At 52.8% G+C, this 24,595-nt stretch overlaps 1 protein-coding gene across 3 annotated transcripts; it reads right to left on the bottom strand.

Annotated features, from left to right (window-relative positions):
- Nucleotides 1–749: 749 nt before the first annotated feature.
- On the bottom strand, nt 750–23,368 carry FBF1 (Fas binding factor 1). Of its 3 annotated transcripts, none has more exons than XM_079134685.1 (30): nt 22,664–23,366; nt 21,896–21,986; nt 20,958–20,985; nt 20,079–20,120; nt 18,186–18,279; nt 17,474–17,525; nt 16,884–16,934; nt 15,087–15,228; nt 14,269–14,346; nt 13,611–13,730; nt 13,147–13,282; nt 12,884–13,017; nt 12,301–12,406; nt 11,017–11,487; nt 9,840–9,941; nt 9,436–9,524; nt 9,208–9,266; nt 8,316–8,570; nt 8,061–8,161; nt 7,704–7,910; nt 6,718–6,825; nt 6,498–6,637; nt 6,299–6,417; nt 5,722–5,844; nt 5,463–5,648; nt 4,456–4,632; nt 4,247–4,384; nt 4,046–4,163; nt 2,757–2,875; nt 750–2,171 (listed from the first exon to the last, which is right to left on the bottom strand). In XM_079134685.1, exons 2-30 carry the CDS (start codon nt 21,896–21,898, stop codon nt 2,088–2,090), a joined length of 3,582 nt encoding a protein of 1,193 aa, XP_078990811.1. In that variant the 5' UTR covers nt 21,899–21,986; nt 22,664–23,366; the 3' UTR covers nt 750–2,087. The 3 variants fall into 3 exon arrangements, 2 of the variants coding, with proteins under 2 accessions (XP_078990811.1, XP_078990812.1); XM_079134686.1 differs by having other exon boundaries at nt 8,316–8,471; XR_013762944.1 differs by lacking the exons at nt 750–2,171; nt 4,456–4,632 and having other exon boundaries at nt 2,844–2,875; nt 4,247–4,395; nt 22,664–23,368.
- Between the last annotated feature and the right edge of the window lie 1,227 nt (nt 23,369–24,595).

The raw sequence follows: 24,595 nt of genomic DNA, 5'->3' as shown, positions 1-24,595 counted from the left end.
TCGGGTCCTCCTTGACACATGACCTACACCCAGGCACCATATTCCACCGGGGTACTCCTCACAGCCCTGCAGGGTGATCTTGCCTCCTTCCCTACCCAGCACCGCTGCAGACTTCTAAGACTTTCTCTAGTCCCACTTTTGCCCTCTTATCTGGTCCCTACCCCACAGTCACAATGGGTTCTCTAAAATGCAAATGAAGCTCTTCAGTGAATACTCACTTCCCTGAAGATGAAAGCTCAAACACTTTAACAAGATATACAAAGCTGCCGGGTGTGGTGGCACATGCCTATAATTCCAGCAACTCTGGAGGCAGAAGCAGGGGGATTGTAAATTCAAGGCCAGCCTAGCAATCAAGCAAGGTCCTAAGCAACTTAGTGAGACCCTATCTCAAAATAAAAAAATAATAAAAAGGGCCGGAGATGTGGCTTAGTGGTTAAGTGCCCCTCGATTCAACAATAGTACCAAAACAAAACAAAAAATCCATCATCTCCACCTGTTCCCTAGTTCTAAACTCTTCTTGTTACTCTGTCCTGAAGGCCAAAGTCCTGTGGGTCTCCCTGCACCACACTCCCTATGTGCTGGCCATCCTCCAGTTGACTACACAAACACCAGCTGTCCCCATAACTGCCAGTGGATGTGCGTTAGCAAATTCTAAGAATGCAATCATTAAGAATATGGCCGTTTATGGGCTCAGTGATAGAGCACCTGCCTAGGCGCTAGGTTCATCCTAGCCCCCAACCCCCCATTAAAAATTAAAAATACAAGGCTCAGTTGGTAGAGTGCTTGCCTCACAAGCACAAGGTCCTGGGTTCAATCCCCAAGCACTGCAAAACAAACAAACAAACACACAAACAAAAAAACCAGTTACTTGGGAGGCTGAAGCAGGAGGATTACAAATTCAAGGTCAGCCTTGATAACTTAGTGAGACCCTGACTCAAAATAAAAAAATAAAAGGGCTGGGGATATAGTTAAGTGGCAGACACCCCTGAGTTTAATCCTGTATCATAAGTAAGTAAATACAGAGTAGTTTAATGGGTTCAAGACCAAAACTACAAACTGGGTTGGCAAATAAATCAGGTCCCTCTGAAAGATGTTCTGAAGAACAGAGAGCTACGAACAGTGCCGCTTCTCCCTCCTGTCTTCCTCTCTGCCCTCCTGCTCACTTGGATGGCTTCCTCTGGGATGAATGGTGAGGAATCGCTCCTGGACAGAAGTTGCTTTAGCAGCAACTGCACGTTTATTAGTTGAGTTGATTTGTCCTGGGTCTGTTGGGTACAATGACCACCCCTCCAGCCTCTCCTGGCATCCCTCCACCTGACCTCGGCACATGGCCTGCACAGGGAGCACGGCAAAGGCAGGTGGCAGTAGAAGCCTAGGTGCGTGGGGACCCACAGGTCACCTTTCTCCCCTGCCGGGGCAAAGGCTCTGGCTGTTTTCCTTCCTGACCCTCTCCATACCCCCAGCACCCTCCAGAGTTCCCTACTCCTGCTTCTGGTGGGCGCCTAGGTGAGGAGGAAGAGGCTGCAGGCCAAAGTCCATGCTGAGCTGGTCAGTCACTTGGACAGACCTGGTAGTGAGCGGGTGGTGGTGAATCCCAGGAGCTCATCTAACTGTGAGAAGAATCTGGCACAACGTCCTCCCCGCCCCCAACCAGACCTCCCACTCCTCATAGGAGGCCTTTCTCTATGTCCCCATTAGGAAGGGGACCTCTCAAAGAAGGTAGAAGGCTGTTCATGGCACCCTCAAGAAAGCACCCGTCTCTGAAAAGGCCCAGGCACACAGACCCCAAAGCAGCCGCCTGTGCAGAAATGGAGGTGCACCAGCTGCGCGGGAGCTGGGGAGCTCGCTGCCTCCCCAGACCCTCAGACTGGGTGTGACGAGGCTGCCTCTGTCACCATGACTCCTGGGGGCTGTGGCACATCAAGCCCCAGAGGTGTAGGAGTGCCTGCCTGCGTCCGAGTGGCAGGCTGCAGGGCCTGGCAAGAGCGCACTGGCACGCTGTCCTCATGGAGAGCTGCAGCAGGTGCCGGTAGCACGGTGAGGGGAGCTCCAGGTCCAGGTGTGCGCCGAGGGGCAGCAGGTCCATGTTAGGTGGAATGGGGTGTCACATTGTAGGACGCGTTCTTCAGGGCATTCAGGAAGAACTGTTCGTTCTCCAAGAAGTCACGGTCCTGCCAGGCAGATTCAGAAGAGTGCTCAGGCTCTGGGGCACTGAGAGGCGGGCCTGGACACTGGCTGAGCAGCCTTCACTTAGGGGCCCCGCCCCCAGTTGTTGGCTGGCTCTGGGGGGTAGGTAGGGACATGAAAGAGTCAGGTGTGCAGTGAGGCAGAGCTGGCCTCAGTCCTGGGGAGGCCACTTGTAGCAGTGCGACTTTTCAGCACCTGACCTCGTCTCTATGCCTCAGTTTCCTGGAGAAACTGGAGATAAGAACCTCTCCCGGGTAGAGCCGAGTGTGGGTGAAGCTAATGCACCTAAAGCCTGAGCCTCAGGCCCAGCACACAGGACATGCTCCCTGAGTGGTGGCTGCAGTCCCAGGCTGCCGTGAGGTTTAACTGAGACGGCACATGCCAGCTGCTGCGTACAGAACCCAGCCGAGGGCACAGCCTCCAAGTTGTACACCAAGTAGTCTGCCTGCTGAGTCTCATCCAGGAGCTGGGGGCAGCTCTCCCCAGAGCTCCCCGATGCCGCTGCCCTGAGCTAGGACTCTGCACGTCCCCACGGTGAATGTGAGGACCCACGCCCAGTGGACACTCACCTGCTCGGCTGTGTGCTTCAGCAGCACCAACTTGGCAAGGAGGTGTGCAGGGCCCGGGCTGGCCAGCAGCTGGCTGCACTGAAGGGTGGTGGGTGCAGGAGTCACGAGGGCTGAGGAGGCTGAGGAGGAAGTCAGGGCCGAAGTGTTGGTAGGAAAACAGGACCCCATGGCTGTACCTCCAGGGCCTGCTCACATGCTGCCCACCAGGGGAACCGGGACAAATGCTCTGGGGGTATGTGGCTCCAACTCTCAAAAGCCTCTGAAAAATACTCATGTGCTCCCATCTGACAAGTCTGCTTCTAAGAATCAGGCAAAGGAGCCAAGATGCACAGATGAAGGTCTCCAGGGAGGCGCTGCTCCTCTCAGCCACATGGAACAGCCTCAGAGTGGAAGCTGTACTCATCAAGAATGTGAAAGTACTGACATGAAGACACGTTCCATATGTGTATCACTGAGTGGTAAAGGCCAGCTTATAAAACAACATGTGACATATTCCCAATTTTGTTTTGAAAACAACCATTGGTCTGGAACATTAGGCACCTAAATGTTCAAGGTGGTTCTCTCTGCACTGGAGACTGGGATTGAGGCTGATATTGTAAAAAAGTTTCCCCGACTATTTCTGATTTATTCTGCTGAAGTTAACATGCATTAATTGTTAAAAAAAGAAATAACAAGATGACTTTAAGACTCATGCAGCACCAGGTATGGTGGCACATACCTGTAATCCTAGCAACTTGGGAGACAGAGGCAGGAGGATTGCAAGTTCAAGGTTAGCCTCAGCAACTTAGTTTTGTCTCAAAACAAAACAAACAAAAAACAAACAGGAAAAAAACCCAGCCAGTGCTAGGCAGGTGGTGCACACCCATAATCTCAGTGACTTGAGAGGCTGAGGCAGGAAGATCCCAAGTTTGAGGTCAGCCTCAGCAAGTTAGCAAGACCCTCAGCAACTCAGAGAGACCCTATTTCTAAATAAAATACAAAAAAGGGCTGGGGATGTGGCTCAGTGGTTGAGTGCCCCTGAGTTCAATCCTTGGTACCCAAAAATAAAAATAAAAATGGCCAAGCATGGTGATGCATGCCTGTAATCCCAGTTACTCTAGAGGCTAAGGTAGGAGGATCACAGGTTTGAGGCCAGCCTCAGCAACTTAATGAGACCTTATCTTAAAAACAAAAACAAAAACCCAAACCCAGACACTCCCTAACTTGAGCAGTTGAAGGTTAGCCAGCTCTTACCTGTGCCCCTGCCCTGGGCTGGCTGAGCCCCATCCCTTCTTCCTTGAGCCACTTACCACCTGGGCTGGAGGCTGCTGGGCCCTGGCCTGTGGAGAACAGCCCTGGGAGGCTGGAGGGCAGGTCTTGTCGCACACGGTCCAGCTGTAGCCTCTGCTGCGCCAGGCTCAGGTGCTCCTGTCCCCAGCCACAGAGAGGAGAACTCAGTGGGTGTGGGGGTGGTGGGTGTGGGGACAGGAGCTGGGGGAAGGGAGCCTTGCCTGATGCACATGCTGCTCCTGCTGCTGCAGCCGCTCCTGCTGCCTCCGAACGGCCTGCAACCGGGCCTGTTGCTCAGACTGCACCTGCCGGGCCTCCTGCAGTGCCTGCTCACCCTCCTGGTACTTCTTAGAGGCCACCTGCAAGGAGGCTTCAAGGTCAGGGCTGGAGTCAGATGATGTCCCACATCCAGACACCCTTCCAGCCTCACCTTGCTCATGTGCTCCACCTCCTCAGCACGGAGCTGGAGGCGCAGGGTGGCAGCTTTGACCCTTTCCTTTTCCTGCTGCAGCTCCTGCCGCTCCCGCTCCACAGCCTCCCTCTCGGCTGCCAGCTGCTCCTCCTTGGCCCGGAGCTCGCTGGCCCTGACCTTTAGCTCTCCTTGTTCCTGGAGAAGGCAGAATCTTTGCTGCATCTGCCTCTTAGGAGCTACACCAGGCTAAGCAGCACCCAGGGGTCCCTTCTGCCTACTCTGCCTCCGGGAGCGGGTGTTGGAGCTTCCAGGATGGGCTTCCAGGATGGGCCAGAGAGCCATGAAGCCAGCTAGGGTGTTCCACCACAAGCTGTGTAACTGCAGCAGGTTCACCTTTGAACCTCAGTGTCCTTATTTCTAGACTATCAAAGTCATGGGAGCCGATGAGGATCAAACCCAGGGCCTCGTGCCTGCTAGGCAAGTACTCTACCACTACACATCCTCAGCCCTTTTTATTTTTATTTTTTGTTTTTTGGTACTGGGGGTTGAACCAAGAGGTGCTTTATCACTGAGCCTCATCCCCAGACCTTTTTGTTTTTTATTTAGAGACAGGGTCTCACTAAATTGCTTAGGACCTTACTAAGTTCCTGAGGCTGGCCTTGAACTTATGATCCTCCTACCTCAGCTTCCTGAGTCACTGGTATTACACACATGCCCACCAGGTGTGGCCTAAATCCTTTTTATTTTGAGACAGGGTCTCAGTAAATTGCCTAGGTGGGTCTTAAACTTGAAATCTTTCCACATCAGCCTCCGAAGTAGCTGGGATTACAGGTGGGCACCACCATGCCTGGCTCTAATGAGGACTGAATGAGAAAAAAAAGGGTATAAAATGCCTCTGGTGATGCAAGAGGGTTACTGTGGCGACAGTCACTTGTTTAACTACTGCACCCTAAGTATGTCATCACTATGCTCTTCTTTTGTAAGCCTAAAGCTGACACATCTCGGAGGAAGGCTCTGGGCCCTACCTTGGCCAGGCTGATGAGGGTGCCCTCCCGCCGGCTGTCCACCTGCAGTGCTCGCTCGGCCTCTCGCTCAGCCCGCTCCTTACTCAGCTTCTGTTGCGTGAAGAAGTCAGCCCACTCGGCCGCCAGGCGCCGCCTCTCCTCCCCACATTTCTGCATGACGGACTTCTGCTCCTCCAGCAAGGCACTCTGGATTTGGGAGTGGGGGCATGGTGAGTGGCCATAATGGTGGGTGAGCAGCTGAGCCTGGTGCTGGACTCACCTTGGCCCTCTCCAGCTCCTCCCTCTCGATGGTGATCTGCTGGGCCATGACCCTCCTCTGCTCCTCCAGAGCACGCTGTGTGGACTCTGCCTTGGACTGCTCGGCACTCACTCGCCAGCGTTCCTGTTACGAGCCGGTACAAACGAAAGAAAATGTTATTCCTTTTTAAAGAACAGAATTCGCTCTTTTATTTGAATACATATTGGGAGTTCAAATGAATCTGTCACAGCTTAAGAGCTTAAGTGGCATTTAGTGACACTGAGTGCACAGGAGCATCTGTCCCAGTGCCACAGCATCATCTGACATGGCAGATCTGGGTGACAGGAGGAAGCACAGTTGATGGTGGGGGAAGATGTGGAGGGGCCCTCAGGGCCAGAGGCCAAAGAATCAAGTGATAGGTGGCCCTGCTAGGTAGACTCTGCGTGCTCAGGTGGCCAGTGCTCAGGGCTGGGCAGAACTGGAAGGCACAGGCAGGAAGGGCGGAGGGACACTGAGAGGAGATATGAGAGGGTGGGTCAGGGAGGCCGACCTCCCAGGGCAGCTCTGTGGGAGGAAGCTCTGGTAGGAGGAGGCTCGCCTTCTCTAGGAGCCGGCTCTGCTCGCTCAGGCGCGCCTCCATCTTCCCGATGACCTCCTGCAGCCGAGCACGCTCCTCCTCCATGTCCTGCTGCTGCCGGCCCAGCCGCTCCTGCAGCGCTGGGGTGGCCCACAGGGTGCTCACTGCCAGCCCTCCTGGCCCCAGGGGAGCCTGGGCTACTGAGACGGGGGAGGGGTACCTCGCAGCTGCTCGTCCTGCTGCCGTAGTCCCAGTGCCCGCTCCTGCGAGGTAGTGAGGTGTGAGGCCTCCACACGGGAGGACAGCTTATTCAGGCTGCTGGAGAACTTTTCCATCTGCTCGATGATGCCGTTCAGGGACCTGGAGGACGAGAGGGGAACCTCAGCCTGCAGAGGCCAGCCCTGGGCCCCTGGGTGGGCAGTGCTGGGCCAGACACATACCGTGTGTGGGAGGTGGCACTGGTGACGGCATCGATCTCTTGGTCCTTCAGCAGCTTCAGCCGATGTAGCTGCTCCTCGTGGTCCTTGCGCATTTCCAGGATGGATGCCCTGAAGAGGGGGCAGCGGTGGGTGGCCCAGGGCTGCTCTCAAGAACCACACAGACTGGACGTGGAGAGCACACCCGGCAGCTCTCCATGGGAGCAGCGCCCCTCCCTCTTCCTCCCCCAGGCATTCTCTGTCTCCTTGACTCTTCTTTTCTTTTCTTTTTGGTGCAGGGGATTTTGATACCCAGGGGTTCTTAACCACTGAGCCACATCCCCAGTCCTTATATATAGATATTTTATTTAGAGACAGGGCCTCACTAAGTTGCTGAGGCTGGCTTCGACCTTGCGACCCTCCTGCCTCAGCCCCGAGCCACTGCGATCACCATGCCCAGCTTCCTGACTCTTCTATCTTATCTGTCCTGGTACCTCAGGGCATGTGCACCAAGATTCCTCCTATTACCAAGCAAAGTCCACTTTTCACAGAGCCAAAGAAAGCTGTGTACATAACCCCTGTGTCTGGTCCATCTGGCCAGTCTTAACAAGCCTGCTCTGCCCTCAGCAACCTGAGTCTCTCAGGCACATTCTCTTGGTTTCAATCTCATCTCGGAAGGCAAGCAGATCAATACACCAGGAATGATGAGCACAGCTTTCCAAGGGTGAAGCTAGCCTCCACGGGTGAGGTGTGTAACCTCGCCTGCTAGGTCAGGTGCTTGCTGCTACTATGCCCTGCCTCCGGGAAGGCTAGCCCTCCTTGGTTCATTCCCCCTCCTGCCTCAGCAGAAGAGATGGCACCCCGCTCAGGTGGGCCAATAGGCTGGTGTGCTTAGCACTGGCCCTCACCTCAGTGGGCCAATGGGAAGAACTCAAACTCAGGCCGAGCCACAGCTTGGGGGCTCTCAGGTGTGGCTCCCCTCCTCTCTGCCCCCAGTGTCTCCTCCTTACCGCTGCAGCTCTCGGAGCCGCTCCATCTCCTGGTCTTTTTCTTGTGCAGCTGCTGCCAAGCGCCGCTGGTGCTGGGCTGTGAGCTCGGCTCGGGCCTGCTCAGCCTCACGGCAGTGAGACAGATACTGAGCTGACAGCTCCTCATTCTCTCTCCGGAGCCGCTCCTCCCGTTGCTGGTACGATGTCTCTAGCATCTTGAGGTGGCTTCTGCCAAGAGAACAGCCACCTACAGGGCCTTTCTGAGCATATCAACATGGTCTCAAGTCTCAGGGTTCAGTGAGGAGATGCAAGCAGAGCTGAGGCATGACACCAGCCTGGGGCAACCGAGGCAGACCACGGGAAGGAGCTGGTAGGTACCTGTGCGCGTCCTCAATGAGCTCCAGGTCTGCCTGGTGCCGCTGCTGTAAGCTCCCCAGCAGCAGCTGCTGCTGGGTGCGCTCCAGCTCCAGCTTCCGCACCTAGCAGATAGTGGGAAGCCAGTGTGCTGCGGGGCCGAGGTCTGCTGGGTCTACACTCCACGCCACTTTGTGCCTGCAGTCCCTCCTCCCCTCGAGCGAAGCCTCCAACTCATTCCCCCTGGATCCCCACCTACAGGTGCCCAGGGTCCCTTACCTGGACCTCAAGCTCTGCCAGCCGTGCATGGCTTTGTAGCAGCTCTGCTTGGAGCTGGGCAGTGCCACTCTGAAGCTGCGCCTGGGCTGCCAGGAGCTGCTTCTGGTACCCCACACCTGGCAGCAGGCTCTGCTCCAGAGACTCTGGGAACAGGGACTGTGGGGGAGGATGAGAGCTGTCCCACATCAGGAGCTGAGCTTGGCTACCTCCTGGCCCTCTGCTCACTGGACTTCCTGGCTTTCCCCTCCTCTGTGGCTGCAGACAGGGGACAAGGCCAGGACAAGGTCTTAGAGAGTCCCAGGTCCTGCCACTGAGTAGTCAGCAGCATCTCCGCATCAGCTCTGGTCAGGAAAGTAAATGTCCTTCTGTCCTCCAAAATGACATCCTCCCCTTGGTGTCTCTAGCTTCTGACCAAGAAGCAGTCTCAGCTATGACACTGGCCCTTTCTATTGGGTCAGAAACTCTATAAGCCACCCCTCACCACTGTCTCCCAGGGTCACGATCCTGGGTGCCACACCTCCCAGGCCAGGTGTCAGAGGTGACTGCCACGCCTGGGGAACACAGTTGAAGGGAGGATGGCAGGAATGGAAGAGGCTTTCTAGATGGATGCAGCCCAGCTTTCTGACTGGAGCATCCCTGGCCATGGCAGCCTGGCTGCCACCAGCAATTCCCTATTGATGCTGGCAGATTTGCACCCAATGCCACCTGGGAGTAGTGAGGCTAAAAGTTCAAGACAATGCTGGTGAGGCATGCCAGAGCGCACTGGCACCACACTGGGCATATCTGACACATCTTTCCCAGAAGGTTGTCATAGTCAACTCCTGGAGTTGCCTCTGAACGTGGATGAATGCCCCAAGCCCAAGAGCTGTGCCTGTTTGTCTGCACTCCCTACCTGGACAGGTACAGAGAGCCCTGTGGACTCCTGGGAGCTTAGGGGACAAACTGCAGGCTCTGAAAAATAAACAGCAGAGAACTGAACAGGAGGCCCAGAGGAGCCCAGGGCTCTTTGCCTTGGCCTGTTGCAGGAGTGCCTTGTTACTCATCTTCCAGGGACCTCAGAGGAGCTCCAGGTACCTCTTCCTCACGCAGGACTAAACCCCAAACAAAGCAGAAAACGAACCGGTGCCAGAGGGATCTCCAGAAGCTGTTCCTCTCTTTGGGTCACCTGCAGGGAAGGCCAACGGAGGGTGGCTCCAACTCTCAGGGGACCTGGGGACACAGGGATGGGGGCAAGGTAAACAGTCTTCTATGCAGAACGCAGGGGAAGGGTGGCAGCAGGAGTCAAGGCAAACTTCAGGTGAACAACTGTTTACTAGGAGAGCAGGACCTGGCTGTGTTGCTGGCTGGTAAAGGGGATGGGACAGAGCCTGCAGCAGGTCTGCCATCAGTGGGCCCAACAGAGACAGAGAGCACTACGCCTGCTCCACCTGGTCCCAGCACGGCCACCTGCTATCCGTCTGTGGGGAAGGAGGTCTGGGCAGGCCCCACTGCCTCACCCGCTGCCAGCCCTGGCTGTGGACATACCCTGTGACGAGCGGCCTGGCAGCTGGCGTTTCTTGCACTGTTGCTCCTGAGGTCCTGCCCGCAGCTGCCTGCTCAAGCCCCTGAGTGCGGCCGACAGGTTGGCTGAGGACAGTGTGTGTTAAAGGCAGAGGTGGCAGAAGGCCCAGGTTAGGCTGGATGACACCCAGTGTGACGCTTGGGCACCCTCTCCTCTTCCTGCTTCTCCTGGCCCTCCTGTTGCCACCATCATCTTGGGGAATTCTCCCAGGCCTGAGCTCCTGGGATGTGTGGACTGTCCCTCCCTTTCAGAACCACCCCCCACCTCGGTGGCCACTATGGCAGTGACTGGATGCTGTCCGTGGAGTGACAATGGCACATCACACACACCGCAGTTAAGTTCAAGTTCAAGCCTTGTCTCACTTAGCTCCCCTCAGCCTTAAACCTCAGCTCTGCTCAGGTGACCCCAGGACAGTCGCCCTTCAGTTACTCTCTTGGGTTATTTGTACCCGCTCTGGGCTTTTCTATTTGGGTCACAGCTCTGCCTTGGTTTCAGACCAAAGTCAAAGCTGTCCTCTGGTCATCATATCCAGCCCAGGTGTGGTGGTGTCCCTGGGCTCTCTCACAGCTCTCCGGAGCATCTCCCTGCTTCCTCTGGACTCAGCCTTACCAGACCCTGTCCTCTTCCTGCCCTCAGAGGTCACTCACCAGTCTGCCCCACCAGCTGGTTACTCTGTGGCTCCCCAGGAACTATGTCTTAGCCACCATGTCTTCTCAAACACCCCCGAGAGACACGACAATCTCTACTCACATGTACTTCAGTCACTTCAGTTGGGCTGACAAAAACACTGACAGTCACACTGCTGGGTTTCCCTGCCCGCCCGAGGATGCTGTGCAGAGTCCCTGCTTAGAGGCAGAGGACAGCAGAACCTGCCACCGCGGGATCTTGCCTGATCCAGCAAGTCCCTGCTGCCATGGCAGTAGGGGCATGCATGTCCACAGTTCCCCAGCTCCCTAGCATCTGTGTCTGGGCAGATGAGCAGCCCTCTCCAGTGTGCCCAACATGAAGACAAACAGAGCTCAGAGTGGCCCATGGCACACTGCTGGCGTCTCCTAGAGAGACTACAGCACGCACATGGGAAGGCTGGCCCTTGAGACCCTGCCTGGTCCTTCCCCTAGACAAAGCAGCCCAGGCCCGTACCTGTCAGAAAGGGGACGGCCTGCTGTCCCCATTGAGTCCAGGCCCTTATAAGCCTCAGTGTGCTCCTCTCTGGTCGCACTGTGGGACTTCTTCCGAGACAAGACGTGGCTCAGCCAATCCTCCTCCTCTTTCTCCTCAGATACTCCCAGCCAGGAGGCCTGGCTGGCTTGGGCAGAGGGCCCTGTACTCTCTGCTGGTGGCTTTGGCCTCAAGGAGGGCAGCCCAGATGGGGCAGAGTATGGGTCTAGGGCTGAGTGCTGGCTCACGGGATGGGGTACAGAGGGTGTAGATATCGCCAAGCCTTCCCGGTAAGACTCCCGGATGGGAGATAGTGGCAGCAGATCCAAGTCGTCATCTTTCAGGCCCAGCCAGTCAGCTCCTCCCTTCCTGGGGGAGACTGGGCTGGAAGCCACTGGGGAGCTTTGTTTGGGGCCTGGTTCTCCCTTGGGGTCTGGGCCACCTTCTAAGACCCTGTTTCAAGACAGAGAGGAGGGCATCAGGCAGGGGAGGCATCCTGTCCCAATAGCCCCTGGCCAGTTTTTCGCCAGCAGGGACTAGGAGGCCCACAGCATGGAGTCAGCAATGCCCAGAAACTGCCCAACCAACCTGAGGCCCAATGAGCAGCAGCCCCTGGACCAGCTGCTGGGGTAGGGCAGTGGCATGCACTATGCTATTTGAGGATATAGCTCTGGGTGAAGTGCTTGCCGAGCATTCATGAAGCTCTGGGTTTGAATCCCAGAGTGGAAATTAAAGAAACAACAAAAAAGGAATATTCTGGGACTGAGAGGCTGGGGATAATGCGGCTCAGTAGTAGGATTCCATCCCCAGCACCAAGGAAAAAAAATATTCTGGGACTGGGAAGAAAAATGCACGTGGAGTAGTTATCTAGATGGAGAGAGAGGCTGACAAGGCCAGTGCAGCAGAGCCGACCATGCCGAGCCTGGTGAAGGGGAGGAGGGAGTTCTTTGGACTGTTCTTACAACTTTTCTGTCAGTCTGAAATTACATCAAAATACAGTTTAATGTAAATACTGAGAGAAAACAAATTCAGAAAATTCCATCGCTGATGTAATTTTCTGTTGTATGTCAGGAGGCTGCTGGTCGGGGCCCAATCTAGGATCAAACTTGTCTCCACCCTTCGGCTTGAGCTGCTGGGACCAGGCAGCCTTCCTCTCCCTTCAGCACCCACAGAGACTTGCACCCCGCCTCCCCACTCTGTCAGGTAGGATGGGGAGGACTGCAGGGATCTGCTCTCCAGAGGCTGGCCTCCCCAGGCCCCGCTTACCTGACAGACTGCCGCCGAGACTGCAGACCCTCAGAGGAGCCCACAGTGGGTTGGTAGGCCCCAAAAATGAGGTCCTCATTGTCCCAGCTATCTTCTTCTTCTTTGTCTGTAAAATAAGGGGCCTGTGACCCTGACCCAGAGCCAGGGCACTGGCAGCTCTGATGCAAGGTAAGCAGAGGTGGGGCTGCCCGAGAAGAAGCACTGCAGCCACAAGAACAGCAAGGGACTGTGGAGACACACGGGCCGAGAGCTGCTGGGTCACAAGAACAGATCCCAACAGGTTGCTGGTGGGATGACACTTTGAGAAACACTGGTCCACAGAAATTTTTAAGACATGAGCGGCTGCCTATCAAGAGGCTCAAGAAACCACCTTGAATAGTGTCAACCAGCAGATTCATAAATCAAGCAGCATGTGCGCAGAGCAGCAGGGTGCAGGACAGGTGGGGCAACGGTTATCTCTCGACACCTCTGTCTCCACCACAGACGTGCTGATCACGTGTATGTGTCATGAGATCACGTCAGGGTGCCGGCTGTGGTAGAGAGCAGGTTTGGAGGTGCTCCCCTTCCCTCCTAGCTTCCTCACCCTGTGGTCTCTGGTACTTTTTGTCTAGTTTGAACTCTCTCTGTTGTCCAGTACCCGGATGAGCCAGGAGTTTTGTGGCTGTGCTTCGACCCAGCAGTTCATCCAGCTTGGAGCGAGCAGGGCGGGGCCCTTCCCTAGAGAATGGGATTTGGGGAAGGAATCTGTGGCAAGGGGGCTCCCAGGGGGACCACACTGTCCCCTCTCTTGAACTTTTCTTGAGGTGGCGGCCTGGCCAGGAACCCCCCACCGGTAATCATCCTTACTGGTCACCCGTCTGTCTCCTCTCTGCCTTCGGGCTGTCTCCAAACCCCAAGGTAGCCATGATGTCATCCCCGTCATCAAACAGCAATTCCTTCTTTCGGATGGGCGTGTCTCCAGGAGTTAGAGGAACACAGGGACCTAGAAGACAGAACCAGGACCCAGTTCTCACGGACTTCCTGCCCTCTATGACTGAATGGGCCAGGAGGGCGGTTTCTGGGCAACTCTGAGCTTTGAGTGGGGGAAGAGACACTGCCCCTGTCTGGGTGCCCATAGGAACCTGACTCCCCCTCACTCCTAGGCCCATGCTTCCACCTCCCTGCTCCTGGACACTGATCATCTTTTCTGGATCTGAGACCTGTGGTCCCTGCGGGGTCCCTGCTGCGATCCCACATCAGAAAGTTCAGTAAACTTGTCTGTTTTCAACAGACTCTGCCCCCAGGATGAGGAACAAGCTTCTCCACCCCACCTTGATCTCTGACTGTGCTGGGACTCCTGTTGGAAGCTGTTTTACTCTCTGTCACAAGTGGCTTCTTGGCAATTTCTTCCTCCTCATCAGAGAGAAGTCCTGCCAATGGGTCTTCCAAGTCTCATAGCCAAAAGGGAAAGCAGAAGTTAGACTACAGCACTTTGTCCAGGAAAAAGAGCTGGAGCTGGGGCAGCTACGACCAGAAGACAAACAAGCTCTTCAGCACTGCAGGGTGGAGCCGCGGCAGGGAGCCTATTACACAGAGACAAAGCACACAGAGCCGGCCACTGGGCAACTGACTATGCTAGCTAGATGCATGGGCTCCTGGAAGCATCCCAAACATCAGAAGTAGAACATGTGTGCATTCATGAAGAGAAAGAGCCCTTTCCCTATACTTCAGAAAATCTGCGGTTTGATACCTGGTTTCCAAGTCCTTGCAACTAAGTTCCCCAAACGTCCTGGCCAATACAACACAGCTCATCCCTCCTCCAGGACTTAAGGGGAACTGCATCAGGACACCAGCTTTCTGCTCCTCCTCTGCTACTCTGATATACAGACTTGACCTCGGGCAAGCAGCAAGCGTTACACTGACTGCTCTCAGAACCAAGTGTCCAGGAGCAGTACTGGAGCAGAACCAAGTGTACCGGGCCTCTGGTACCTTCAAAGGAAAGCTTCTGGTGCTGATGTCCAAAGCTACTGGGAGAAGCAGGTGGCTGCTTGGTGGCAATGATGTCCCCTGAAGGAAGAACAGAGAGAGAGAGAGGTTGTGGGCTAGGTCTTTCCCAGCTGGGGTCCTAGTCCTTGGACTAGGGACCCTGGATGGAGAATACTTCATCCTAGGAAGCCTGAACTCGTGGGTGTGGGCACAGCCATGGAGGGGTCCACACCCCTTCTCACCAGGCTTCTGGCAGGAAAATGTGATGAGAGGCTGCTGTCAGCCCCCTGTAATGCATCTCTCCAAACAGAGGTGAGGCGCAGGGATGGGAGAGCTAGGAGATGCGGAGGCTACCATGCAATGTTCCTTTTGAAATAGAAATTATTGTTGGGCGTGGGAGCGCACACCCGTAATCCCAGCATCTCTGGACACTAAGACAGGAGGGTCACAAGTTCAAAGCCAGCCTCAGCAATGGTGAGGTGCTAAGCAACTCAGTGAGACCCTGTCTCTAAATCAAAAATACAAAATAGGGCTCAGTGGTTGAGTGCCAAGTTCAATCCCTGGTACCCCCCCCAAAACATTATTGTTCTCGGAGGTGCTGGGGACCAAATGCAGGACCTCATGCGTGTTAGACAAGTGCTCTACCACTGAGCTACACCAGCCCCAACTTCCCATTTTAACTGGAAAAGCTCCTGAGGAGCTGCGCATGTCAGACTTAGAGGAAATGGAGCCACTCCCTCCCCCCAAACACCCACCCACACAGAGGCACAGGACACGAGCGCATCCTTCTAAGCATCTCCAGGGCACTGTCCTCCACTCACCCTTCTCGCCAGCTGCGAGCTTGCTGGCAGGTTTGGGGCTGCTAGGCAGCTCCTCTTTCCCAGAACCCTTGGTAGCTGTTTTGCCAGAGGCTGGATGAGACTTCTTCAAACCCAGGACATCAGCATCCATGTCATCTAGATCCTAGACAGCAGGAGATGGGGCACAGGCCTGGGAAGACGCTATGGTTTGCATGCTCAGTGTCCTCCTAAGGTCTGTGTGAAAAGGCTTGGCCCTAGAGTGGTGGCGTTGGAAGGTGGGGCTTTGTGCAAAGTTTGTAGGTCACGCAGACTTTGAAAGGCACTGTGGGACAGCCGTCCTCTTTCATTGCTCCAGGTCCAGAAGTGATCACTTACATCTCCCTTGGGGCTTAGCTGCCATGATGTGCCACCATCCGTCACCTCAACCTAAGGCCAAACCAATCCCCACCTCCAACCTCATCTTGGACACTGAGCCTCCAAAACTGTGAGCTAAATAAACCTCATCTCTTTACAAGCGAGCCATCTTGGGTGTTTCGTTGCTGGCTAGACAGAATGGATGGAGGGGTTCTATCTAAGGAGGGTGGCAGGCACCCAGGGGACGAACTGTGAGAGGACAGAGGAAAATAAGAAAACTCTTAAGACAAATGGTGAGTTAGGAAAGAAAATAGAACTGAAGGTGAGCACAGTGGGGTCAGGGTTCACGGTTCGGGAATGGGGTGACTCAAAGTCACCACCAAAAACAGAATCAGAGGACCTGAGGGTCATGCCTGGGGTTGTGGCCAGCTGGCTTCAGGGAGGAAGATTTCAGGTTGAAGCAGCTGAATCTGGAGCCAAGAAGGGATAGGGTGCCGATTCTTTCTAGCTCCACGGAGACTGGAGCCAAGTGCTCGGCCTTCACCCAGAGAATGTGACAAATGGGGTGAATGCAATGAGTTGAAATGCATTCTGCAGTTATATGTAACTAATGAGAACAAATTTTTTAAAGATAGGGTAAATGGATGGGCCATGAAGCCTGGGGTCAGAGGGCAGGCTGCCACTGGCTGTAGGTGAGGGAGAACCAGAGGTGACCAAGGCCAAGCCACCTGAGCACTGTGTGATCATGTGCTTATACATGGTTCAGAATTTACATCTTAAGATTCCAGTGCAAAGATTAGTTCTGGGCTGGATGTGATGAGAAGGGGATCCCAGTTAGCAGGGGACGTGGAAGAAATATAAGGAACAGGCTTTAGAGGAGACATGATCCTTCTGAGTCCCTTCAGGTAGTGGCAGGTGGTGGAAGGAACCCAGCCAGGTGAGCCTCCAGGTAGAGTTGGGCCCCCTTTAACCAGAGGCCTGTGGTATAGACTTGCCAGTCTCCAGAGCAGGAAAGCTCACTGTACCCAGAGGGCAACAGTTCAGAGGAGGGGAGGTATTGGGATGGAACTGACCAGTGTGTCACATGCATGTGTGAAGCCCTGATGAAGAATCACAATTATGTATGATTATGATGCACCAATAAAAAACAATTTAAAAAAGGGCAGTAGCTCAGGGTTTTTGTGTGGTGGTACACACCTATAATCCCAGTGGCTTGGGAGGCTGGGGCAGGAGGATCTTGAGTTCAAAGCCAGCCTCAGCAACTTAGTGAGGCCCTAAGCAACTCAGTGAGACCCTGGCTCTAAATAAAATATAAAAAGGACCAGGGGTGTGGCTCAGTGGTTAAGTGCCTCTGGGTTCAATCCCCCGTATGAAAGGAGACATTAGAGGGAGAGTGAAGCCTTGGCACAAGACAACAGCAGCCCAGCCCGTCCCAGCCCTGGGGACTGGGAGCTGTTTCCCTACCTTCATGGTCTGCAGCAAGGCCTGCGGGTCTGCCTCTGACACATCAGAAATCTAAGTCCACAGGAGGCAAGGATAAGGACAAGAGGCACATTAGTCAAGGCCCAGTAACACTCAAGGATCCAGCCCCTGTTACCTTGCTTCTGTGGGAGCAGGTGGCTCAGCAGGGGTACAGCTTGGCCAATACGCATAAACAGAAGGGTCCCTTGTCCTTTTCCCTTGGGGCTTAGCTGTTGTGAAGACAAACTTGCCCAGCTCTGGAGACCCATAAAGCACTGCCACTTTCTGTTCCTCCAAAAGAGAGGTCACTTCCATCACAGCACCCCAGCTTTGCTGCTTCCCAATCATGTGACCAGACAGTGTGGAGATTTTAATGGGAATGGGCAACATCCAGCTCCCATGAGAGCTCTGTTTTCCAGCTCATGGTTCTGGTGGGTTCCCATGGCAGCCCTTGGGCATTGTTTTGCTTTAAGAACAAACTGACTTTGCAGGGATTTCTGCACCCTTCTATGAGGCTCCGTGGCCACCACACCAACTCACTGTTCTCAGGGATAAATAGAGAGGCTAAGGACTGGGGAGTGGGCCAGGCTCACCTCAGCATCAGCTCCTGTCAGGGTGTCAACAATATTGTCTTCCAGGAGGGACCTGCACAGAGATGGGTGGAATCAGCACTGACCGCTCTATACCTGGTCAGATTTTTCTCAAAAATGGAGAATGGGGGGCTAAGAGCCAGCTCAGTGGTAGAGCACATACTTGGCACATAGAAGGCCCTGGGTTCAATCGCAGCACCACCACACACAAAAAAAAAAAAAAAAAAAAAAAAAGGCAAGTGGCTTAGAGAGTCAAGTGAACTTGGACTTCTCCAAGAGGACAAACATGCAAAAAGGAATTCATGGGCCACCTAGTTCTCTCTCTCTCTCTCTCTAAAAACAAAAGGAAAGAGGAAGACAACTGCTCTAGCTAAAGTGAAGGTGGAGGTGGACCATGACAAGGTTCCTCCCTTACTGCTCACCTGTCAGGAGAGGAAACACAATTTGAAAATCACTGGCCTGGGCCAATGCCCTTATTTTGAGCATAAGGAAACTGAGGCTCAGAGAGGTTCAGGAATTGCCCAAGTAACGGATGAAGGACTGGAAGCCATGGCTTCTACCAGGTCAGGTGTCCTTCACTCCTCTAGGATCCTAGGAGCTAAGGAAAGAGGGTGGAAGTCCCTGACATCAGCAGTGGGCATGCACCAAGAGGGAAGTGTGCTGGAGGGACAGGGTGCTGGGCTGAATGGGCAGCCCAGGCCGCCCCAGTGCTCACCGTGCTCTGCTCTTTGAGGAAGGGAGCCCCTGAGATGCACGTGTGGCACCTCTGGCATGTGAAGCTAGTTCAACAGGCTTCGCAGGGAGTGTCACTGGAACAAGGGACAACACAAAAGATGTCATTCAGCTACAGAGAACTCAACTGAGATGGAAAGGATGTCAAGGGCTGGGCTGTGGCTCAGTGGCAGAGCACTTGCCTAGCATGAGTGAGGCATTGGGTTCAAGCCTCAGCATAAAAATAAACAAATAAAGGCATGCTGTCCATCTACGACTACAAAAAAAAATTAAAAAAAAGAAAAAAGGATGTTAAGTCCCTACACCCCTACACCCAGTTGTCACCCCGACCTTCCCAAGGAAAGAAGGGCAGTTCAGAGGAAGGCAACCAGTGCCAGAGGCAGGTCCCAACATTATCCCTTGGAAACCTGAATGAGGGAGGGAGTAGTACATTTCCAAGGAGGATGTCAACCCTAGACATCAGTGTGTGTCACATGGAGAGCTCAACTCAAGCCACGCCAACCGCACCCCAGGGTTGGCAGGGGCACCACGGCATATCTGCAGCCCCACACTGTAGCTTGGAAGAGGTCAGCTTAGACTTTACGAATTCTCCCTGCCAAGGAGGGGAGGCTAAGTCTCACTATCCCCAGTAAACTCTGCCCAACGTGAAGCCCTGCTCCTCAGCACAGCAACACAGACATAAAGGGTAAGGGGCCAGTCTCCAGAATATGTCAGGGGCCCACAGAGGCACAACTGCAATGGAAAGCACTTAGGTGGTTTCTCAGAGTTACCACGAGCCCCAGCAAGTCCACTCCTAGAGTTCCCTCAAAAGAACTACAAGTCCCCACAGAAACCTGTACACGGATATTCACAGTAGCCTTATTCATAATAGCCAAAGGTGGAAATAACCAAATGTCTTTCACCTGATGAACAGATAAACAAAATGTGGGATACCTGCACTATGGACTATTCTCTAGCCATAACAAGAAATGAGAGGAGGCATGGAGGTTCACTTCTGTAATCTCAGCTTCTTAGAGGCTGAGGCAGGAGGATTCCAAGTTCAATGCCAGTCTGGGTAACAGTGAGAGCCTGTCTCAAAATAAAAATTTAGAGAGCTGGGGATGTAGCCCAGAGGTAGAGCACTTGCTTAGCAAGCCTGAAGCCCTGGATTCAATTCCAGTACCTCAAAAAAAAAAATGAATAAATAAATAGGAAAACGAGGTACTGACACATGCTGCTATGTGAATGAACTTGGATAATATCATACTAAGAGAAAGAAGGTGGCTTGTCTAGCATGTGTGAGGCACTGGGTTCGATCCTCAGCACCACATACATACACACATAAATAAATAAACAAATAAGACAAAGGTATTGTGTCCATCTACAACTAAAAAAAAAAAAAGAAGTTGGTGGCAAAAGGCAAAGGCCAGATTCTATATGGTTCCATTTCATATAAAATGTCCAGAATAGGCAAATCCATAGAGACAGAGAAGAAATAAATGTGGCCTAAGGGTGGGGAAGGAGAGTGAGGACTGACTATTAATGGGCATGGAGTTTATTTACAGGGTGATGAAAATGTTCTGGAATTCAGTAGTGGTGATATTCTCGTATTTTAAATGTCACTGAATTGTACACTTTTAAAGAGTAAGTTTTAAGCTCGGTGTGGTAGTGCACACCTGTAATTCCAGCAACTCGGGAGGCTGAGGATTAGAAGCATGAGACCAACCTTGGCAACTCTGTGAGACCCTGTCTCAAAAAAAAGGGGTTATTGGTGGTGGCTGAGGATATGGCTCAGTGGTAAAGTGTCCCTGGGTTCAATCCTGTACCAGAAAAAAATAAATAAAAATAAAGAAGAGTGAATTTCATGGTCTGGCCTGTGAATTAGAGGGACACTTACTGTCATCCCCCAGGAGGTCACCAAGGACATCATCGATGGAGCCTGGAACAGAAAACGGCAGGCGTGACTTAGGAAGGAAAGAAGAGTGGTGTTCACAGACCTGGAGGCCTGGGATTCGCCCAAGGCCGTGTGGCTCTTGAATGCTGGGTCAGGCTGAGCTCTGCCTCCACCCGCCGTGAGACGTTTTCCAACCCACTGGCAACCAGTTACCACACTTTGTCGAAATACCTCACATACAAATTTAAAATAACTTTCTCAAAGGATGCTGGTGAAGATTTTCAGTAGAACCTCCTTTCTACCTGCCTCCCCCACAACACGCTGGTCAACACTCAATCCTCTGGATTCTGAAAAGTCCAGTGTGAGTCTCTGGGAAAAGCATCCAAAATTTCTAGGCACATGCAAGCTTCTTTTATGCTGATAGCCTCCTGTACCTTTCCACCTGACAACCCCCCCAAGTGCTCTGGATGCACCTTCCCTGGTGACTTCCTGATAGAGCATGTTGGGGAAACCGAGGCAAGAATACTGAATCAATTCTCCCACTTGGTGAAAGTGCCTTTACCACAGTTAACCTCAAGCATGTCATCTGAATACAGGAACTAACAAGAATTTCTTCTAAAATCTCTCTTCTTCTTCTTCTTCTTTTTACCACCAATCTATACCCTCAGCCCCACAAACCTCATTTCTTATTTGTTTCTGAATTTCTCTGAGGGCCAAAGAGGCAGAATAAGGAGCCATAAGGCACAGGCTGCCTATGGACTTAACGGAGAAACAAGACTCTCACCAAGAACATTTAAACACAGACATCTCTATGTTGCATTGGTACCAAAGAGGGAAAAAGGCACATTTGATTTAAGAGTGATGGTCCATCTCTCTACTCACCTTTCAATCCCTTCTTGGTTTTGGGTGCCTAAAAATGGGGGGAAAAAAAAAAAAACAAAAAAGCAAAAAAACACACACATTAACAAAATCAAATGGTGAGCCTGTGTTGAAGCTAGAAAACAAGAATGAATTGTTTTGCTTTAGGAAGGAACACCAATGGCATTTTGAGAAAGAAGTCCTTTATGTCTTCCTATAGTGTGTGAAAATAAACTTATTCAGAACATGGCAAGAGTCACCACTATGCAGCAGTAGCACCCATAGGTGGACAGAAATCTCTCTTCCCTGATTTCTAGATACCACATGCAAACCCTCCAAGCTGGGATACAATGTGACTAGTAATGTTTCCTTCTATTCCATCACCTGAATCCTCAGTACTACTGATGGCTGCTTAAAAGTGCTCCCAGCTGCCTGGTGTGGTTCTGCATGCCTGCAATTCCAGAGACTTGGGAGGCTGAGACAGGAGGACTGCAAGTTTGAGGCCAGCCTCAGCAACTTAGTGAGGTGCTAAAGAAACTTGGCAAAACCCTGTCTCAAAATAAAAAAGAAAAAAGACTGGGGATGTAGTTCAGTGGTAAAGTGCTCCTGGGTTTAATCCCCAGTATCAAAAAAAAAAAAAAAAACCCTCCCAGTTAGGTTAGGGATGTAGCTCAGTAGTGCTCTAGTCTTGTGTGTGTGAGGCTCTGGATTCAATCCCTAGTACCACAAAACCAAAAATGCTTCCAGTTGGAAGCTCCCAGAAACTCAGGAGAAAATCTGCTGCAGCTTAAATCTGAGAGTTTGATACAATGCTTTTTCCTATCACTCTTCTCTAGGAACCACATCCTGGTCCTTGCCACCCAGCTTCCAAAGCATTCCATGCAGTCAAGATTTTGGGGGCCTGGGGTGGGTGAAGGGGTAGTGTTCACATTCCTACACATCTTACTGTGCACTTTGCCTACCATTTTGCTCAGGGCTCTTGGGGGCTGCTTGCAGATTCTTCACAGCACTGCCCAGCTCATCTGAATTCTGCCCACATCAGGTTCATTCTTCCTAAAGAAGAAAATTGAAGTAGTTGCTTAAAAACAATGTAGCTTTAACAGAGCTTGACCCCGAGGGTTGTCAAGGTTTCTTTCACTTTATTCACTCAAGAGGACAAAATCTACTTCCACACATTAAAAGTTTCTTATGGGAGGCATGGTGCCTGTAATCCCAACAACTTGGGAGGCTGAGGCAAGAGGATTCCAAGTTTGAGGCCAGTCTCAGCAATTTAGAGGCCCTAAGCAACGTGGTGAGACCCTGCCTCAAAAACTAAAATAAATTAATAGGGCTGGGGATGTGGCTCAATGGTAAAGTGCCTCTGGGGTCAATCCCCAGTAAACCCACCACACCCAGCAAAAATTGAAGTTCCTTATGGGAAAGTGGTTCGGATGAAAAGCAAAGTATTCTGGATAATTTAATGGGTTTTCTGAGTGATTGAACAAAGTGCAGTGGTCAGTGTTCCCTGCTCTAAAAAGAGGATGCAGAAAATGACAGGAACCCACTTCAGAAAGGTGGGTTCCCAGGCAACATTCAAGATTATTTTCTTGACAGCCTTCAGCACGAAGAGCAGGCGTGCGCTCTGGTTACCCCTTGACACGATCTTCACTGATGATGGAAAATTTCCCTAGCTGTAAATCGAAGTCTTCCTCAGAAACCTGTCTCCCCCCATCTTCTTTAGGAAAACCCACCTTTGCCACGCCTTGTTAGAAAGGAGTCAGAGGCAGTCATCTCTTATTTCCCAGGTGTTGGCCTGTCCTGTTTTTAGAATGCCAAGTTTATCTGGGGTTAGGGACAAAGGCCACTTGGAATGGTCGTGTTTCTCTTTCTTTGCAATGGCAACTTCGGCGACCTACAGGTCCAAACGCGTTTTGGCTCATAACAGACACACCAGGAGACTTGTCATCTCCCACCCATTCTGTCCCAGCTTCCAGGCGGCGGGAATTTTCTGTGAGAGGTTTGTAAAGGCCAAAGGGCTCCAGAGCAACGTCGCGTCAACGCGTCTAGCCAGCCAGGTCCACGCCAGGCAGTGTTTAAACCCCGCGCCCGCCCAGGTCAGAGCCCTTCCCAGGGTCCTCGCCCGTGACACTGTGCGCTCTAAGCGTCGCCCCTCGCGCCCGTCCGTCCCGACCCCAGCGCTGCCGGCGCAGCCTGCAACCCCCAGGCCCGGCAGGTGCCCGTTACGCGCCGTCCGCTCGCAGGCCCGGCCGCGGGAATCTGGCCCGGCCGGAGCCGCCGATCCCGGCCCCACTCGGCCCTCCCGACTCAGCCAGGCCTCCCGCTCCCGAGCCCGGGACCGCGCCGTCGCCGGTGGGTTTCAGGCGGCGCGAGGCGTCCTGGGAGTTGTAGTCCGCGCCCGTTCACCCGCGGGCGGAGGCGCCCAGGAAGCCGCGCTTCCCAACATGCCCCGCGGTGAGCCCGTCCGCTGGCGCGGCGGCTCCGCGCGTTGCTAGGCGCTGCCGGGTCGCCACCTGGCGGAGGGGCGGGGCCAGGAGGGCAAGCTGGAAGTGTCGCTCACTGCGCAGGGAGGCCGAGCAGTTTGTCCTGCGCCCCTCGGGGGCTCGCTAGCGGCGGGTGAGCGTAGACTTTGTATTTATGAAAATGTTGTACCCCATTTGTGTACAATGAATCGAAGTGCAGCCTGTAAAAACTTAAAAGAAGCCCGATAGCTAACACATGGTAGGATCTCCATACTGCTTAAAATTAATTTTTTTTTTGTATTTATCCCACGCCCAAAGTTTGAGGGAGGTGACTGTGACTTTCCTGTTCATTGATCAAAGCTGAGCAGCCAGGGTGAAACCCAACACCATCACCCAACAGAAAGAGAACTCTTTTCCTTGTCTGTGCTTATTATTTATTAAGGGTTATGCAATTTCACAAAGCAAAGCATGGTTAGTGGTTTGGCTTAGCCCCAGATCAAGCAGAACCGGTGAGTCATTGCTGTCCCATGATTCCCACTCCCACCCCCACAGGATGGTCAGGCCAGGGTTTAGTAAGAATTCCAGCTAAATGCGTGGTAGGTAGGAACCAAACTTATACCCCAAAGGATACAAGTTATTTCGTTGAATCCATAGCTATTGGAAATTATATGGTTACCAACATACTCAGCAGTCGGACTATTATGTTAAAGATCACACATGTGCTACATAGAAATGATGTTATCAGTCAACAGTATTGTACCAAAAGTTTTGATTGAGAATTCTTAAAATCACGCCTAACTGTCCTTGTAGTCCCAAGACAATGAACGGTCCAATTAAAAAAAAAAAAAAAAAAAAATTTAGGGCTGGGGAGAGAGCTCAGTTGGTAAAGTGCTTGCCTTGCAAGCACAGGGCCCTGGGTTTGATCCCCGGCACCCCAAAAAAGTTTTTTTTAGTTGTCAATGGATTTTTAATTTATTTATATGTGGTGCCAAGGATCAAACCCACTACCTACCTCACATATGCTAGGCAAGTGCTCTACCACTGAGCCACAACCCTAGCTTTGGCCCACTAAGGCAAAACAAGGGATGAGGCAGTAGCTCAGTGGTGGAACACTTGCCTAGCATGTGTGAGGTTCTGGGTTCAGTCCCTAGTACTGGGTCCTGGGGGGGAGGAAACATCCTGAATCTTGGGATCTGCAACCAT

Source organism: Sciurus vulgaris, assembly GCF_902686455.1.
Source record: "Sciurus vulgaris genome assembly, chromosome: 3".
NCBI lineage: Eukaryota > Metazoa > Chordata > Mammalia > Rodentia > Sciuridae > Sciurus > Sciurus vulgaris.
Note: the sequence above shows the minus strand (reverse complement) of the source record. Positions and strands in the feature narration are given on the sequence as shown.